Source organism: Rattus norvegicus, chromosome 11 (genome assembly GCF_036323735.1).
Source record: "Rattus norvegicus strain BN/NHsdMcwi chromosome 11, GRCr8, whole genome shotgun sequence".
Taxonomy (NCBI): Eukaryota; Metazoa; Chordata; class Mammalia; order Rodentia; family Muridae; genus Rattus; species Rattus norvegicus.
Genome location: NC_086029.1, coordinates 79,175,103 through 79,193,350, shown reverse-complemented (window position 1 = coordinate 79,193,350; position 18,248 = coordinate 79,175,103). Strand labels below are relative to the sequence as shown.

The 18,248-nt window shown below is 44.5% G+C and overlaps 1 protein-coding gene across 3 annotated transcripts in view; it reads left to right on the top strand.

Moving 5' to 3' along the window:
* Hacd2 (3-hydroxyacyl-CoA dehydratase 2) overlaps positions 1-17,881 on the top strand; it is a 93,506-nt gene extending 75,625 nt beyond the window's left edge. For 2 of the 3 annotated variants that reach the window (NR_175003.1, NM_001402103.1), the window contains 3 exons: positions 11,057-11,178; positions 13,200-13,378; positions 17,618-17,881. Coding sequence is in view for 2 of the 3 variants with exons in the window: in NM_001402103.1 (NP_001389032.1) it covers positions 11,057-11,178; positions 13,200-13,378; positions 17,618-17,700 (384 nt within the window). In the remaining variant the exon portion in view is untranslated. The remainder of the gene's footprint in view (positions 1-11,056; positions 11,179-13,199; positions 13,379-17,617) is intronic. The other variant, XM_006248439.5, reaches the window with a different exon arrangement.
* The last annotated feature ends 367 nt before the right edge of the window (positions 17,882-18,248 follow it).

Here is an 18,248-nt window from a genome sequence, read left to right as displayed (position 1 = left end):
ATCTGTATTTTTATATTTTACTAAGGATAATTTTTTTTTATTTTATGTACAGCATTCTGCCTGCATATGTGACTGCAGGCCAGAAGAAGGCACCAGATCTCATTACAGATGGTTGTGAGCCACCATGTGGTTGCTGGGAATTGAACTCATGACCTCTGGAAGAGCAGTCAGTGCCCTTAACCACTGAGCCATCTCTCCAGCTCCGATAATTTTTTTTTAAAATAAACAGCTGAATCAGTTACTTTTGTATTCAAGTTAAAGAAAAGATGGAGATTGTCCTTGTGTTCTCTGTCCCAGGACTTCAGCTTGTGTGACTGGCTAGGATCAGTGCAGGCCTCAGTATCCTCAGGCTGAGCTGGAACACTGGAGCAAAGGAGAGATGCGGTTACTGTCCTCATAAGAACCTGCAGTCTAGCACAGGCCAGCCACACCAAGCACCACAACACCCCTTGGCTCGGATCGTTAGTGAAGCAGAAGGAGAGTGGGTGCTCTGACCGCTTGTCCTGCCTCAGTTCCCCAACTGAATGATTGCATGGGTCCGGTCTACTTCCTAAGGAGCCACACCCATCTCCCACACTTGTTTCCTGTCCTTCATAGAGCGTACTGGGAGTTAACAGAACAGAGTTACTCAGAGCAGCCGTCTTAGAAGGACCCAGTGAACTAGTGTGCTGACTGTATACTAACTGTTACGTAGCTCAGTCCTCTCAAGACAATGTAGTGGTGATGGTCCATGTAACTGTTTTGAAGCCTTTTCTATGTCCTGAGGTTTCTAACAGAAATATAATTGACTTTTTACATAGAAAGTAATATGGTTTTTATACTTGTTAAAATAGTTTCACAGTAACTGGTGAAATTTTCTACATAATTACTTTTATCCTGCTTAAGGAATAATTATCCCTGCTAATGGGAACTATCATTATCATAATCATGATTATTATCCTAATCTAAAGCATTTATTAAGAATTTGATTTTGGCTTTTAACTAGGCTACCCTTCTTCAAAGCAAGTTTGTGGCCTGCCCATGGGGTTTTTATCCTCCAAGACAATAAAAATGCTAGCACAGCTCAGGGCCAACCTGTTAGTCTTTCTCAAAGACCCTTGTTGGTAAGTTTTCTTTAATACATGTTCTTGTCTTTCCTAAGACTGTTTCATAACCCGCCTCTCCAGCTTATCCAGGGGCCTTATCCCTAAATGGTGTACAAGCCTGGGAGTAATTATATTTCCTTCTAAATTCATTCCCAGGGTGCTTGCTTCTCGCTTTGGTAGTTTTCTTTGGTTTTTGTCTTTATTCATTCATCTCTTGAATATGTGGACGCAAGCAAAGCTTAGAGGACAGCTTGGGGAGTCAGTTCTTTTCTTCCACTATGTAGGGTTCCAGAGGTCAAACTGGGGTCTTCAGCCTTGATGACAAGTGCCTTTACCTGCTGAGCCATCTCTCTGAACCTTTCTTGCAGTTTTTGAGACAAGGTCTCACCATGTAGCTCTAACTGGTCTAGAACTTACTAAAGACCAGGCTGGACTAACTTATAGCAATCTTCCGGCTTCTACCCTCAACAGCTATAAGAGTTGTTTTCCACTTTTTTCTGATGTGTGTGGTATGTGTGTGTGTGCTTACAATATGTGTGTACACATGAGTGTGCCAGTATGAATGCACGTGTTTTCAGGTGCTCGTGCAGGTGGAGGCCGCAGGTTGACAAGTCTTCCTCAATCTCTGTGCACCTTATTCTTTTGAGAGAACTTCTCAGTCAAACCGGAGCTCTCTGATATGGCTGGTGTCACTAGCCACTTGCTCTAGGAATCCTGTCTGTCTTTGTGTCCTTTTCCTAGTGTGAGCCACCCCGATAGCTTGCAGCTAGGTACATTTTATACATTGTTTGTTTTATTTTATTTCTTGGAGACAGTCTAACTATGCTTCTCTGACTGACCTGTAGCTCACTCTGTAGCCCCGGGTATCCTCAAACTCACAGAGATCTGCCTGCCTCTGCCTTCTGAGTTCTGGGATTAAAGGTGTGAGCCACCATGCCCAGCACTCTAGATGTTTTTTAAAAGATTGTTTATGCTGGGGATGTGCTCAGTGATACAGTGCTTGCCTAGCATGCACGGGGCCCTCGGTTCAATCCTAATGTTTGTAATTAATTTTTCACATAGAAATTAATATGTTCTTCGTGCTTACTAAAATGATTTCATGGTAGTTGGTGAAAATTTTGTTTTGAAATCATTTCAAACTTGCAGAAAAGTTGCCACCACAGTACAGTGAGCTGTGTACCTGTATCTCCTATCTTTCACCATTGTCATTTTATTACATCATTCTGTTTATAAATGTGCATATGTGCATCGTTGTTTCTCTTCTTCTGAACCTTGAGAGTAAGGTGTGCATGACATCCTCTTGCTACCAGATACTTAGATGTGGGAGTCATGCACTTAGTTCCTGCATTGAGTCCTCCAGATAAGGAAGTCAGCTTGGTTTAGCCCTGTTAACTATTCATGGGCCCATGCACACTTCACTAACTTTCCAAACAACACATGCATGTACAAACAGGATAGATACATACATACTCTAGATGTATGTGCATATGCATGCACACATGTGTACATACAGGGAGGTGTGCTATCTGCCTCAGGTACTATGCTAAGCACCACATGGAAGGGAAGGAGGTAAGGTGACAGGTGTTCATGTCATTGTCAGGCCTCAGTCTAGAAAGCCCCTTCATCTTTGACATGTGCACACCCATGCTCACATCCTTGACAGTTTTAAAGCGCATACTTTAGCGTGGCCTCCAACCTAGATCCATCCAGTTTCCTCATAACAATTCAAGCCATGCGTTCCTGGCAGAAAACACACAGAAATGGCCCCATGTGCCACTTGGGAGATAGCACGGCAGTCTCCTGGTTCTTCCTCTTACTTCCTCCTTCAGTAATGCCATGCCTTATGCAGTGAAAATTTCCCAGGCTTACCTTACACATCCCCTTCCCGTGACCAAGAGCCACTTACTAAGGAGTCCAGGTTCCCTGGCGGAGAGTTGTATTAGGACTCATGGTCTGAAAATGCCCACATGCAGGACAGTGAGCACAAAGCCCATCCCTAACCAAGAGGGATTTACAGTTGATATCTGCTGGGAAGGGGGAAAATCAGTTTGGTCAGTGAAGTGACACTTTAGGACAGGCCCCATGCTCAGAAATGGTTGACCAGTATAAATCAGATCATGGGGTTTTGTGTGCTTTTTTGTCTTTGGGGTTGGGTTTTGGGAGTGTTCTTTGTTTTGTTTGTCTTTGAAAGAGAAAGAGCATGGTTGAGTAGGTAGGAGAGGAGTATCTGGGAGGGGAAATAATATGATCAAAACATAGGATTTTTTAAAATTTAAAATTGCACTTAAAAAGAATTGGAGTTTGAACAATAGAAGAGCTTACAGTACCAGAGATGCTATTGATTGCTTATGGGCTCTTTAAGTATAGAAAACTAAGGCATACTTGCCTGTGTGTATGCATACATGCACTCACATTTAAAAGTGCTTCTATAGCTAACTTGTATGTGCATGTGAATATATGTATATGTTATGAGGTTTGACTGATTCCTCCAATACTTGAGTCTAATGCTCCATTTCGTGTGTGCAAATGTCTCCACCCAGAGCAGAAAGCCTAAAGTATGTGTGTGTGCATGCGTGTGTGTAGCTCTCTGAGACCAAAAGAGGGCATCCGGATTCCCTGGAACTAGAGCGCCATGTGGTGCTGGGAGCTAAAGGCTCGTTGTCTGCACGAGTAGCAAGTGCTTGACCACTGAGCCATCTCTCCAGCCAGAAGAAGCTTCTTTTTATTGATTTATTTTCTCAGTTAGTTTATTTCTTTATCCAAGTACCTAGTTTCCTAATCATATTGGCCATTTATTTCATACATATGTGGCTCAGAACCAAGAGAAGACATATCAGAAATGTTGAAGGTTAAGGTTGGATTTTCAGAGCTTTTCTCTCATTGTAAGATGGGAATTTGTGAAGCAGTTTATGCATAGAAGCACTTGGTATATAAGAGCTCAGAGCGTCAATATAATAGCTTTATTGTTACCTATATAGCTATTGAAAAGAATAAGCAAAGAAGTTGAATAGGCATTCACTTTTCCAACGAAGAGGAACAAAGACAGTAAGCACAGGATATCCTAAGATGCTCTGATATGAACAGCCGGCCTGTGTAGTCTTGCATGAATACTTCCTTTCCCACAATGTCTTGGCTGTAGACATAGAATGTATCATAGACCATCACTTTGGTCATCCCAAATGGAGCTGAACAGACTGTTGCCAGTGACGTGAGTGTGGTGATTCTGATGTAAGCATCCACCTTACAAAAGTGGAGCACATGGGGGGGGGGTATGCATTCCAGGTGTGCATTCTAGTATGGTTTAATTTTTTTTAATTTTTATGTCATGAACAACCCAAATTATTTACTCTATATGGCCTTTTAGAGAAAAATACTTGGTTTAGAACATTGCTTTGGACCACATAGTACCCCATCACTGCACACATGCCAAATGCATTGTCCAGATGCCTGTGTTGAGGACATGATCCTGGTGTTTATGGTATGTGGACAGGAGCCTTTGGAGGACAGGTGGATTTAACTGAGTTCATAAAGAATTAGTACCCTTATAGGATACCCAAAGATTCCCTTCTCCACCCTCTTAGAAGGCTGCATCAGGAAGGTATCTACCCAAAAGTCAGGAAAATCTCCCATTACCGCCAGTCATCCTGCCACCCTGGTCCAGCCTTCAGCCTCTGGAGCTGTGAGAGAATTGACTTCCATTGTCTAGGGTGGGCAAACTAGACATGCATGGTGCTCCAAGAACAGCCTCTGGCCACGTCCCATATTTGACTGTAACCTTATCACATCACTTCCTCCGCCCTGTACAAGGGAAAAGGGGTATCAGGAGGAGGAAAGAAGGCCTACTGTAAAGCTTGGTCTCAGAAGCCCTTTGAAATAAATGGAGTGATAAACAGCAGGTCTCAAAACACTGAGAAGAATGGGTGTCTATAATAGCCGCCTGCCTGTGTGCACCATCTGTCTTCTTTGAGGGTGACAAGTGACAGCTTTCCAAGCACTGACAGCCCCATGCTTTAAAGTCAGACATATGAGGCTGTTTGTGCGTAAAGGTTTTCCTCTTGTGCCCATTTGTTTTTCCAGCTTGGATTTCTATGTAAACTCCCTGGGCTAAACCACACAAGCCACCTACACGCTACCTCCTTCCTGGCTTCAGATCAGGGATAGGAACCAGTGCCTGTGGTGTGCAGTGGGATCTAGCACACTGCACCAGTAAGGTGCCTCTGCCAGCCCTCTGTGTGCCTTCATTATGAACATGCATCTCTGACAAACAGCTGCCTGCAAGACACTTTGGGGACAGGGAAGTGGCTCAGTTAACAAATTGTTTGCCTAGCATGTACAAAGCCCTCAGTTTCAACCCTAGCTCCACATAAACCAGTATAGTGGTGCATGCCTTTAACTCAGCATCCAAGAGGTACAGACAGAAGGATCAGGCGTTCAAGGTCATCCTCAGCTACATAGGGTGTCTGAGACCAGCCTAGGCTAGAGACCCTGTATTTAAGAAAAAAGACATCTGTGGATGCCCGTCCTACCCTGCTTTGTGTGCCTTCTAAGCCTTAATAAATCTTAACTGTCACTCCTTCCCCCTTTTACCTCATGTGACCCCCACCCCCCCCTTAAAAGTCAGTATCATTTATTTATAGAAAATCTTGTTTTTTAAAACAACTTTATTAATTTTTAAAATTAATTGGAATTTTAAAAAATTCACCATTTTAGGTATCTACTAATTTTTGGCAAATTTAGCAAGTTGTGCAAGCAACATACCTAAGTCCCGTTTCAGAACACTCTTTCACCATAATGGGATGCTCTGTGCCCTTTTATAGTTCACTGGCGTTCCCAGCCCTAGCCATCTCTTTCGTCTAGAGTTTGCCATCTCTGGACAGTGGCCACTTAGAGCCGGCTTCTTTTACCCAGCGACAGACGTTTGTGTTGGTTTGTTTAGCTCCTCTGGGTTGTAGCACATACTGATTTCCTTCCTTCATGTTGCTGAGTCATATTCTGTTGTATGAATATGTCACCTGTTACTGGATATTTCAGCTGTTTAAACTCTTTCACAATTATGAATTATGACACTTCTATGATATTTGCATGCAACCCCCCCTTTTGTAAATTTACTCTGTAACTCAGGCTGACTTGAAGTTCAGGATCCTTTTGCCTCAGCCTTCTTAGTGCTAGGATTATAAGTGCACACCTCCACCCTTAGCTTAAAATCTCTTAATTACTATTTTTTTTTGAAAAAGATTCTTCTCTCATACAGTACATTCCAGCCACAATTTCCCCTCCCTCCACTCCTCCCATCTCCCTTCAACCTCTCCTCTCCCCCAGATCCACTCCCTCTTGGTTTCCCTTTAGAAAGGACAGGCGTCCAAGAGACAACAACCAAACATGACAAAACAAGAAAAAGTAAGACAGGACTAAGGCCCTCAGACTGAAACTGGACAAGGCGATCTAACAAGAGGAAGAGTCTCAACAGAAACCAAAGAGTCAGAGATATACCTACTCCCACTGTTAGAAGTCACACAAAGACGCCACGCTAACAGCCATGATACATACCTGGTGCAGACCCTTACAGGCCCTGTGCTTGCTATTTCAGTCTCTGTGAGCTCATCTGATCCCTACTTAGTTGACTCAGTGGACCGAGTCCTCTTGGTGTCCTCCATCCCCTCTGACTCCTGCATTCTTTCTCCCCCTCTTCCAGTGGGATTCCTCAGACCCCAAAGGGAGGACAAGATAGAGGCCTTCAATTCAGGCTCTCTCTGAATAATGTCTGGTTTTCGGTCTTTGCACTCACTTTCATCTGCTGCCAGAGGAAGCCTCTCTGATGGCAACTGGACAAGGCCCTGATCTGTGAATGTAGGAGAATATCCCTAGTAATCATTACATTGTTTGTGGTTTTGTGTGGCCTGTTGTGTTTGGCTCTACCCTAGGTCTCTGAGCTGTCTGGTATCTAGTTCCTGGCCATCCAGGTAGTGGGTTCCTCTTATAACCTGGGCCTCAGGTTAAACCAGACACTGCTTAGCCACTCCCACAAGTTCTATGCTACCATTGCCCCAGCACATCCTGTAGGCAGAACAGATTATAAGTTGAAGGTTTGGTGTTTGGGTTTTTCTTTTGGCAGCCTGTAGCATGCCTTCCCACACCAAAGGACTACAGTGTAGGTAAAGGCTCCATCCGTGCAGATACCAGCCTGACCTCTATATAGTCAGTGAGATCCTCTTGTTCTCGATAATTAATAAAGCTGTCTATTTCTTAATTTGAAATAGCTCAGTTGCCAGTTGTGCTCTCCCCAGCCTCCGCACATAGGCAAAGGCAGGAAGACAATGACAGATTTGACATTAGCCTGGCAGTTAGTGAGTCCTAGACCAGCCAGAGCTACACTGTCTCCACAACAAAAGAACTGAGCTGGGTTCTTTGAAATATTGTCCTTTGCCTTCTCAAAGTTCCTTCCTAAGCCACACTAACCTAAAAGAACTTCATGAAGCTACTAATCATTTCTCTATGAATCACTACCCCCCCCCCAATAGATAGGAGGCTCCCTGCTTGTTGAAATAATAGTCCCAACTCTTGCTTTCAAAAACAAAAAGTTAGTTTTCATCCAATATAAGAGACATTAATTCCACACAGCCCTAGGACCAGACCTGTATTGGAGCTGAGAAAGCTGAATGATGGGGCATGGTCTGCTGAAGACCTTGCCTTCAAGGGAGAATAAAATATGCTGGTCCCACCCAGCCAGCAGCCAGTAGATCTTTTGTTCTCCTCTCTCCTGCTTCCTCCCCATCTCCTTGCCCCCTTGCTGGGACTAGATCTCACGATGTTAGTCCATCTAGTGACTTTCTAGGCCAAGGCTATCCCACTCCTTTCCAAGGCACTGCGCAGGACACTGTGCCAGCTCCCAGTGAGCTCACCCATTCTGTAGGGTTCGTCCTTGGTCCTCACTCTGTGGACTTAAGTCCAAGGCCCAGAATCCTGCAGCTTTAGAAGACATCAGGTCTTCTTGTCCAGCTGGATTGTTATGCTGGTTTTCTGATTTCAGACCAGCATCTTACTCCCTTTGCACTTTATCCATTAGTCTCATATAAATGATGTCCTTCTTACATACTTTAAAGTACACGTCCTGTTTCCTGTTCTGGGCTAAGCTCTGCTAGTTAGCTCAAGCGTCCCTTTGACAGACTCTGCTTCCTAGCCGGCGTCTGATCTATTTAGAATGTAGTCATGGGGACAGGACTGTAGTAGTGAGTGTCTGAGTGCTGAGCATGTGTTTTATTTATACCCTCACACCCTGTTGACTCCCAACCCTTCAGTTCATGAGCCAGAGTATTCTTTAGTCTATACTGAAGTCATTTTGCTGTTGAATTATAGAAAACTTTACATTTTTTTTATGTTAACTTTGACTTAATTAGGTTTTGAACTTACTTTTATTGTGGTGAAATATATGTGACATTTGCCATTTGATCCTTTTTGAGTGTACAATACAGTTACTTTAAGTGCATTCCCATGATTGCCTTCCATCCACAGAATTTTCTTCAACTCCGGGTTAAACAGTAGTTAGTAACACCCCCACCCCATCTTCCTTCCCAGCTCCTAGCAACGTTCTGTCTTTACTTTTCTTATCTGAATTTCACCACTCACGTGCTGCATGTGAGTGGAATCAAACAGTATTTGTCCTTTTGCAAATGGCATATTTAACTGATAATTACCTTCAAGGTTCTCTCATCCATATTCTAACATGTATAAGCTAACATCTTTAAGCTTTCCTTAAAGCTTAATAATATTTCGTATTATGTGTTTGCACATATATGCATGCAGCTGTTGATACATTCACTCACTGATGGACTCTCGGCTTTCATCCACCTTTGACTATTGTGACTAATAATTGTTGTGACATGACTTACAGGTACCAAGTCAAGTCTTGTTGGTCCTCTTGTTGGTTTTAACTCATTACATTTGGTCCTTATTCTTTGTTATTGAATAATTTCTACAAATCAGAAAGATGTGTCTCTGACTTTATCCAAATCTCTTCTTGTTTTAATTTTAATTTTATGGATACAGGTGGTTTTGCCTGCATGCATGTTTATGTACCATGTGTGCCTGGTGACAACAGAGGACAAAAAATGGCTTTGGATCCTCTGAGACTGGAGTTAAGGGTGATTGTGAGCCACAGTGTAGGTGCTTAGAATTGAGCCTACATCCTCTGGAAATGCTCTTAGCGCCTAAGGCATCTCTCTGCCTCTCCAAATCCCATCTTCTCATTGACCATTTCCCTAGTCCCGGCCTTTGAAGGAGTCAGTGTGAAGGGCAGCTGTAAGAGCTGTCTGTTCCTTCAAACTGCCTGCCCAGCTAGGCCATGTCTTACCGCTCCACGCAGGCCACTAGGATGACACAAAGCAATATTAGGTGTTAGGAAGAAAGGAGCTGGGTCTTAGAATAGCGAACTGGGTTGGATCCCTTAGCTTCACAGATGTTGTAAAGCTTCTCCTGTGAAAAGCGTCACGTGCGTTGGAGAAACAAAGATGACTTGAAGCACACACTCAGCTTCCAGGGTGAGGTGGAGTATAGGACACCGGAGGGTCTGCCTGTCGGGAGTCCTTACGCCAGGTTTTAAGCATAGCTGTAAAAAATAATACTAATAAAGCAAATCTATAAAAACCATACTTCACTGTCAGATAACGAGGGTTACAAAGTCCATGAAAAGCAACCCATCCTGTAAACTTAGATGTTGGTACCCATAGGCTTTAAGTAAAGCTTCGTGGGCAGACTGGGGCCCTCAGCATGAGCTCTAAAGGTACTTAGCTCTGGCCTTCCTGCGGCTAATAGGAAAGCAAGAAGTACTCCTGCTCTTGACAGTATGAAATTCTTATTATTTTTAGAGAATACTAACCATGCATTTATGAAGTTCTTTGTCAGGGCAATTTAGTTAATAGCTATGTAAATGACTGCTGATTTCATCGTGTAGGTGGATCGCTCCATGTACACTTTCTGAGAAGGAATGGAAGTGCTAAAAACTGTTGGCTCTGCAGATGGAGAGAAGCAAAAGGGAAGGCAGGGACACTGAACCTTTGTCACTAGGGATTGGGATGAGACAGAGAAAACAGCACATAGTAGTCTTCTCAGTTCACTGAGTAGGATTCTAATTCACAGCCAACTCACCAACCATGTAGGACATGGGAAACCGAAGTGAATCTCAGTGCAAGCTTGTCTGTTGGGTTTTGCTCACAGAGGATCATTATAAACTCAGAGTGGGATGGAAGGGTGCTGCAGTCTGTATTACAGCCATAAATTCCCCTGGGACAGCACCTGTCCAACACATAAGGGGACTCACCAGGGTTATCATTTTCCAGCATACGAACAGGCAGTATCAAAGGTCTTCTGGTTCTAGGTGCGTCCTGTGAGTGACTAGGCAGCTCGTCTCCTCACAGAGGGTATAAGCCTGGGCTTGGGCAACACATCATCGATGCCCAAAATTAGCGCCTGCCTGGTAGATGATCTGGACCTCTTCTTGACTTGAGTTCATCCTACTACCTGTGCTTTAATCCTCACATTTGCATTCTGGAGATGTCCTCAGATTCCCAGCTGTCACACTAATTGCTCTCAAAGTCTTGTTGATGGATCCCAGGCTTCCCACCCGCTTGTCCTCCTAGCCTTCTCTACCTGCCTACTTCTAACTCCTACCACCTCACTTTCCCTTATCAGTATAGCAAAGAACTTGCTGTAATTGTCTCTTCCTGAGGGATCCTGCCCATCCAGTTCCCTTCCCAGCAGCTTCCACTGATCCACAAGCTGAGTCTCCTATCAGGAGCCTCCGCAGAACTTATAGGTACTGTGTCTTTGATCAGCAAACCCTTTCTGAGCTGTGCTGCAGCCATTGAGGACAAGGATAGGTGACTGTGGCTAGGCAGCCCTGCAGACACTGCACATTATGAAATGTGTCTATTTGCACCTTCCTTTGTTTCTCTTACTTCTTTTTTCTTTTCCTGCAGGTGCAGAGTGAAGACAGTGTACTTCTGTTTGTCATTGCCTGGACAATCACGGAAATTATCCGTTACTCCTTTTACACATTCAGTCTATTAAACCATTTGCCTTACATCATCAAGTGGGCCAGGTAAAGAAGTACATACAGCAAGTGCTAACTTTGTAAGAACCCACACCATATTTGCCTTTTATTACCTGGACATTGCCTCCAACTTCCCCAAACTAAAATTGGGGAGATGGAGGGATTTCACTAGAAGGTCTTGACTTTTATCTGTAGAAACACTGTAAAGCCTTTATATTAGTTATTCAGCAGAATTCAGTATAATACCTGTTTTTGTCCTTACTCAGTTTAGCTGATGAACTTTCCCATTGTGGTGATTTCTAGTTCATGTCTACATCTCCTACTCTTGTTTTGTCAAAAAACTATGACGCTTAAGGTATTTTTACTTAATAACAAACATTATTTGGTTTTCTCAGCTTAAAAGTTTTATTTTGCTTTGATTATTTTTACCAGTAATATTCATTAAGAATTTAGGCAAGTGGGGCTGAAAAGATGGCCCAGCAGTTAAGAGCACTGACTGCTCTTCCAGAGGTCCTGAGTTCAGTTCCTAGCAACCACATGATAATGAGATTTGATGCCCTTTTCTGGTGTGTCTGAAGAGATCGGTAGTGTACTTACTTACATTGAAGAAAGAAAGAATGAATGAATTCAGACATGGTGATTCGTACCTTTGTAATCCCAGAACTTGGGAAGCCGAGGCAGGAGAATTGCCACAAATGCTGGCCACAGAATGAGACTCAAATGCTGGTCTCAACAACAATGACAACATTTAATTATCATGTAGACAACGGGCTGATGGCACATCTGTTTACCCAGTTGTGATTTTTTTGCATGAAGGACTGTGGGGTGAGGAGGACAGAACAGAAAGGTCTAATCTGACTTTGGAGCTAAGACACCTTGTTTTCTAAAAAGAAAACAGTTATTATTACACAGTTTATGAACTTAGTGATTGAACAGAATCCAGTTTCCAACATTTCAGGGATATAAGCCTTTTGCTTTTTATTTTAAATAGACTATACTTGGGGGGGGAGAGACATAACAGCTTCCACCCACCTATCCACCCACCCACGGTGCACTGCCATCGTAAAGGCTGTTTGTCTGTGGGACACTTGCTGGCTGACCTTTGGCTTTGTTCTCACAGAATCTTATTTTCCTCTGTGGTCTGTGGACAGTTCCTTTGCCCTTCCTAATGATCTAGGTTGGCAACAGGAACTATGACTTCTTTCAGATTCTTGTGCCTGGAAGCTTAATCCAGGCTCATCTTGAGGTAGTTTTCTTAAATCCAAGCTGACAGTTTCCACAGGGCCCATGATGCTGCAGATGTGTGTGTATGGATGTGTTGTCTGCAGGCGTGTCTGTGTGCCCCGTGTATGCCTGCTGCCTGCAGAGGTCACAGAGGTTTTGGATATCTTGGAACTGGAATTGTGGACAGTTGTAAGCTACCACATGTGTGCTTAGGAACTGAACCCTGGCCCTCTGCAAGAGCAACAAGCTTTAACCACTGAGCCTTCTCTCCCACTCCCTCTGAGTTCTTTAAAAGACATAAAACTCTTTTAAATGAAAATAATTGTGTGACCCTCTCATGCAGTAGTAATTTATTTGTGTGGGTTTATTTGTAAAATTCAAAGCTATTAGGAATTTTCTAATGTTAAAATTAGTCAAGATTTTATTTTCACAGTAGCTTGTACCAGCATTTGAGAAACAGCAGAATGTAGTTGTGTGATGTGCTGTTTTCTCCAGTCCCCATGCAGCTTGGCATGCTTTAGGAATTCCTGGATAGCGGCTCCATCTCCTTCCCCTCTACCCCCACAGGGAAGGCCCTTGCTCTAGTTTAACGCCCCTACTCTACCTCTGTTGTTCTAAAGCTGCATGTTCTGAAGGAGCCAAGTTTCAAGGTTGACTGACAAATTTACTTTGCTTTAAAACATTTGAAAACATTCGGGAACCTACAATGGCCCCTTTCAAAACCTAGTGTATATAAAAGCCAGATACGAACGGGCGAAGGGGATCTTCACACTGGCTTCTGGGAAAGCAGTGCTTGTAAACATGGCTCTAGCACACAGCACAGTGAGGGCTCTGCTCTGTTTCAGGTACACACTTTTCATCGTGCTGTACCCAATGGGAGTGACGGGAGAGTTACTCACAATATATGCAGCTCTGCCCTATGTCCGGCAGGCCGGCCTGTACTCCATCAGCCTACCTAACAAATACAACTTCTCCTTTGACTACCATGCATTCCTGATTCTGGTCATGATCTCCTACATTCCACGTAAGTATAGGTGGTGAGGTGATAAAGGTCAGCTCCACAGTAGCTCAAGCTTCGTCTTTGCTCTATATGTAGTATAAATCACATTTATGGGGACACTTTGGTTTTTATTGAGCACTGACTTTCAGAGGGAATTTTCTCTGGCAGTAATTGAATAAAGATGAGCCCTTCTCTACAGAGCTGCAGTGTGTACCCCTTCTCAGTGTGGGGGCCACCCCTGTGTTAGGCCAAGCACTAAGGAGTCAGAAAAACCACTGACTGCCTTACCTTAACTTTATTTTCCTGTCTCTTCAGAATTGCTTCATTATGGTTTGTGAAAAACATTGTAAAAAGATGTTTGTGTTGCTCAGTATATCAAATAGGCAGTTTCACTTCACGTTAAGAGATCAGTAGCTGACCAAAAACAAATAACAAAATAAAAACAGATACATTGTTTTTCTACATTTCTGGTTTTTTTGTTGAGTACAAAGCCCTCAGAATAGGACACAGTGTTCCCTTCAGTGCGGCTGCCAGTTATTCCAGTAGAACCTCTGATGCCTGAGTGTACGAGAAATCAAATGTACCTTTGATACACAGGGGCAGAACAGAAAGGGCACATTTGACAGTTCTGTCAGAGAGCTCTGGTTGCCGATCATGAGGAATGTGTCTTTTTCTCAGATTCTGCTCAGTCATAACTCCTCTGGTTGATTTCTGTATTCCAAAAGGACCTTGTTAGACCCTAGGACATACTAAGCTCATTTTGCTATACTGTAGCCACTGTAATTCTTAGTCTCCCCTAAGCCCCACAAGTTCAAACAGGGATATATTTTCTTTCTTTAGTCCTCAGTATCATCTTAGTGAGTCACCCTAACCATCATAAATGACATGTTTGTGTCCCTCTGTAGAAAACTGCATTTTACACATTGTGAAGAAAAAAAAATTCTGTCCAGATTTCATCTGAACATTTATCTTGGAGAAATTCTTGGACACAGTCCTGCTTCATGATTCAGTTTCCACTCTATACATTACGAAAACCTTCCTTTAACGCTGAAACCTTGGTGACTAACAGCCATTTCTCTTTAGAAGACATGCTGGGTGTTGAAACAAAAGGCAAATCTGGAAGAGTAGAGTGTGCATAACGCACATGCACAGCTTTTCACCTTTCCAGGTTGGCTCCCGGGAGCTTCGTTCTTCTCATCTCCAAAGCAGCAAGGCAGAGCAGTGGTTCTACCACTCAGAGTAGCAGCCCTGTGGGCACCTCAGGATTTGTGTCTGTTCTGATAAGCAGGAGATACGTCCCGCTCTGGATGTCTAGAAAGGGCAGGGAAGGAAGGCATGGCACACCCACACCTCTGCGGGGACTTCACACTGCTAACCTCCAGAGTCTGACTGCTGGCCAGCCCTTTTTCCAGGAGCAGTTCCCAAGGTGTCCTCGCTCTTCTCTCCCTGGTAAACAGCCTTCCTGCTGCCCCACTGCTAGGCTGATTGTCAGGTCAGACATAGCCCTCCATGACACTGGGGCCCTGCTGGGAAACACAGCCAACCCTGTGGGGTTTCCATCTTGACCTTCAGGGGGAGAGAATCAAGCACAAGTGTAAGTCAGAACTCTGCCCTCATTCTTTTTTGAGCAGTGGGCTTACTAGAGATTAACACAGGGCTTTGAGCATCCTCTCTCACGAGGCTGTGTCTGCAGCCCCAGAACTCTGATTGACTTTGTTTTCATTTACGTTTGTTAGGAGAGTGTATATGGGTGCACACATACCACAGCACACATGTGAAGGGCAGACGACATGTTTAAAGCAACAGTTTTCTCTTTTCATATGATCTAGAGATCAAACTCATTGTCAGACTTGCTCAACAAGTGCCTCTACCTGGCTAAGGTTTATTTTTAGTTATGGATGGGACCTGTGTAGACATAAGTACGTAAATTCATATTCCTGAGAAGGCCAGAGGCATCTGATTCTCTGAAACTAGAATTAGTTAAAGATGCTTTTAGCTGCCCCAAGTGGTGCTGGGAGCCAAACTCTGCAAGAGAAGCATGTGCTTTGTACAACTGACCTGTGTCTCCAGACACAGAGCGCTGCTTTCCTAGCCTTGGCTCTTCCTAGCCTTAGCTTTTGCCTCCTCCTGCTTTCTGCTTTCTGCTTTCTAGTTCAGGCCCAACCCAGGAAGGCAGACTTCTCAGCTGCCTACTGAAGCTCATATCACAAGGCTGTCATCAGCATGCCTGTACGGAGTTACATGTCAGGAACTGTTGATCCTTCTGAAAAGGAACTGTCAGTGCTTGGACTAAAACACAGTCTAAGGGCATCCAGTGCCCCTCCCACATACATCCATGTTCCTGGAGCACTAGGGGCCTCTGCAGACTGTAATAGAATCAAAGGGGCCATGCCTGCAGGGCCAGCAAGGTGTCTCAGCAGGCAGAGAGCCAAGCTTGACAAGCTTGACAACCTGAGTAGCATCTCTGAAAGGGAATGGTTGAATGAGAGAGACGACTCCTATAGTGTGTCCTCTGACCTCTGCACATGCACCAGTGCACATGCGCTCATGTGCGCACATGCACGCACATCTGCCCTCGTTTCTGTAGTCTGACTCTGCTGAGAGACTCAGGTTCTTCTCTTCGGACTGAGCAGCCTAATGAATGGCCCTCAATGCCACCCTCTCAAGTAGCCACTGGGGCATTACCACCCTCTGTGGTCAGCCAGGCAGGCAGACAGGCACACATGCAGCCAGGGAAGGGAAGGTGCCCTCAGCATGCTGGTGCAGAGCCCCTTCCTAAGGGGAAGCTAGCAGTGTGGTGGCCCCACACCTTTAAATGATTGCAATTAGCACTCCTCATGGCTTAATTATATCCTCACTTCCAGTTTTTAGATTATAGAGCTTGTCAAATTTTCTGGCTTTCATACCAAAATAGTTCTGCCACTGTTGAATTATCTGCATAAGCTGAATTCTCAGCATTAGCTGAGCCTTTTCTGTGACTGACTGCCTCACAGTAGCTGTGAGTACATGTGTCAGCGGACTTGGGGCTGCTAGCTACACTCTGGTCACCTCCTGACATCTTGATGTTCTTCATGTGTGTATTGGGGGGGGGGGTGTACACTAAAGTTTAATCAACTTGGAGCTAGATGTGGTGGTGCATGCCTTTAATCCCAGCACTTGGGAGGCAGAGACAGGAAGATTTCTGAGTTCTAGGATAGCCAGAACTACAGAGAGAAACCCTGCCTCAAAGGAAAAAAAAAGAAAGTGATCAGGTCGGAATCCATTTGAAAAGTAAGGAGGAGGCTATCCTAGGAGAGTTGGCTGGCAATAGAAACCACCTGCCTGCCTCAGACACAGGCTACTCTGAAAAACAGAGGTGGCCCTGCTGAGAAGGGGAAGGATGAGGAGGGACTGAACAGGAGCTGTGTGGTGACTGAATGTCCAGTTTGTAGGAGCCATTAAAGGCCAGGTTGCTCAAACCAGCACTTCTCCACTGGACATTTGTGGGGAACAGGTGTTAGTTGGGTCAGCGTCCCTGGTTTCTTATGCTAAATGCCAATGACTCCACAAACTTGCCAGATACTCTCTAGGGAAGCCACCCCTCTTTACTAAGGACAGGAGAATGTCCCATACCTGATGTCCAAGATACTGGCCTCCATTCTATAATGGCTTTCTCTGCATCCCAACCCTGCTTTGTTATGTTTTAAATCAGAGTTTGTAGCCCTCCTCTGCCTCCTCATTCTTGCCATCCATAGAGCAACCTTTCTCAGGAAGTGCCGTGTGGAGATTGCCACCTCCCCCCATGCTCCCACCTCTACCCCAAGACAGACTGGCTAAACAGTTGAGCCCAGGACCTGATCCTCTCAGGTTTTCTGTGAGACTATAGGTGTGTTGGTTACTCTCTCTGGGCCTATGATTCCTCCTCTGAAATAGGAACGACTCCATCAGAAGTCTCTCTCTGGTTGTTCTGAAACTAACCAGAATAATGTGAAGGTAAGAGGTGTCACCAGGGTGGGTACGACGCTCAGTGGTAGAAATTGTTCTCAGTCTCCAGCACACACGGTGGCCTGTGTCCTTTGACTGTCATGGCAGTGAAGATACAGTGTCTGCCATTCTATCACATGCGACTGTCCTCAGCTGAAGGGAGCAATGTGTCCCTCCGTCTCCTGTTGCACTGCTGCCATCAGTCACTGGATGAGAAAGAGTGAGTATCAGGACTGTATGCTTTGAGGGAATAGAGCTTTCAGAGGCCCCGCTAACGCACTGTTCGTTCTTGTCTTCCAGTTTTCCCCCAGTTGTACTTCCACATGATACAGCAGAGAAGAAAGGTCCTTTCTCACACCGAAGAACACAAGAAGCTTGAGTAGCTCTCCACACCACCCCAAACCAAACTTTTCAATGATCAAAAAATGCTGCAGACTTTTTGAGTTCCTTAGTAAGAACTATTTTTAAAATATTAAATACAAAAGAAAATAAAAACCAAAATCCAGTGTCACATGGGCCTGGGATTTTATAAAAAATAAAAGTGAAAAGATTAAAAATGCAAAAGGCTGTTACATAAAGCACCCTACCTAGCCTGTCCTTTCAGCATGCTCTGACCAGAAGTTCCCAGTTCCTATGACAGCGCTAGAAGGGGTTGGCACTTCTCCGCCATGTCGGTCCTCCATTCCTCTGGCAGTACAGAGTGTGCACCACGTGCTGAGAGCTGCCCTCTGGGGGGCCACGATGCTCCAACTAACTGCCTGGCTTGCAGCAGAAGCTAGGTTGTGGTCTGCAGTGTGGCTAACCTTCCCCTTCTCAAAGTGCTTGACTGCGTGCTGGGAACTTTGTGCTCTGGAATGCTCTGAAGTTCTGACTAGGACCCGGCCCCTCCTATCTAGTGAATGAGTTACAAGACGTATATGGCTGTGACGCT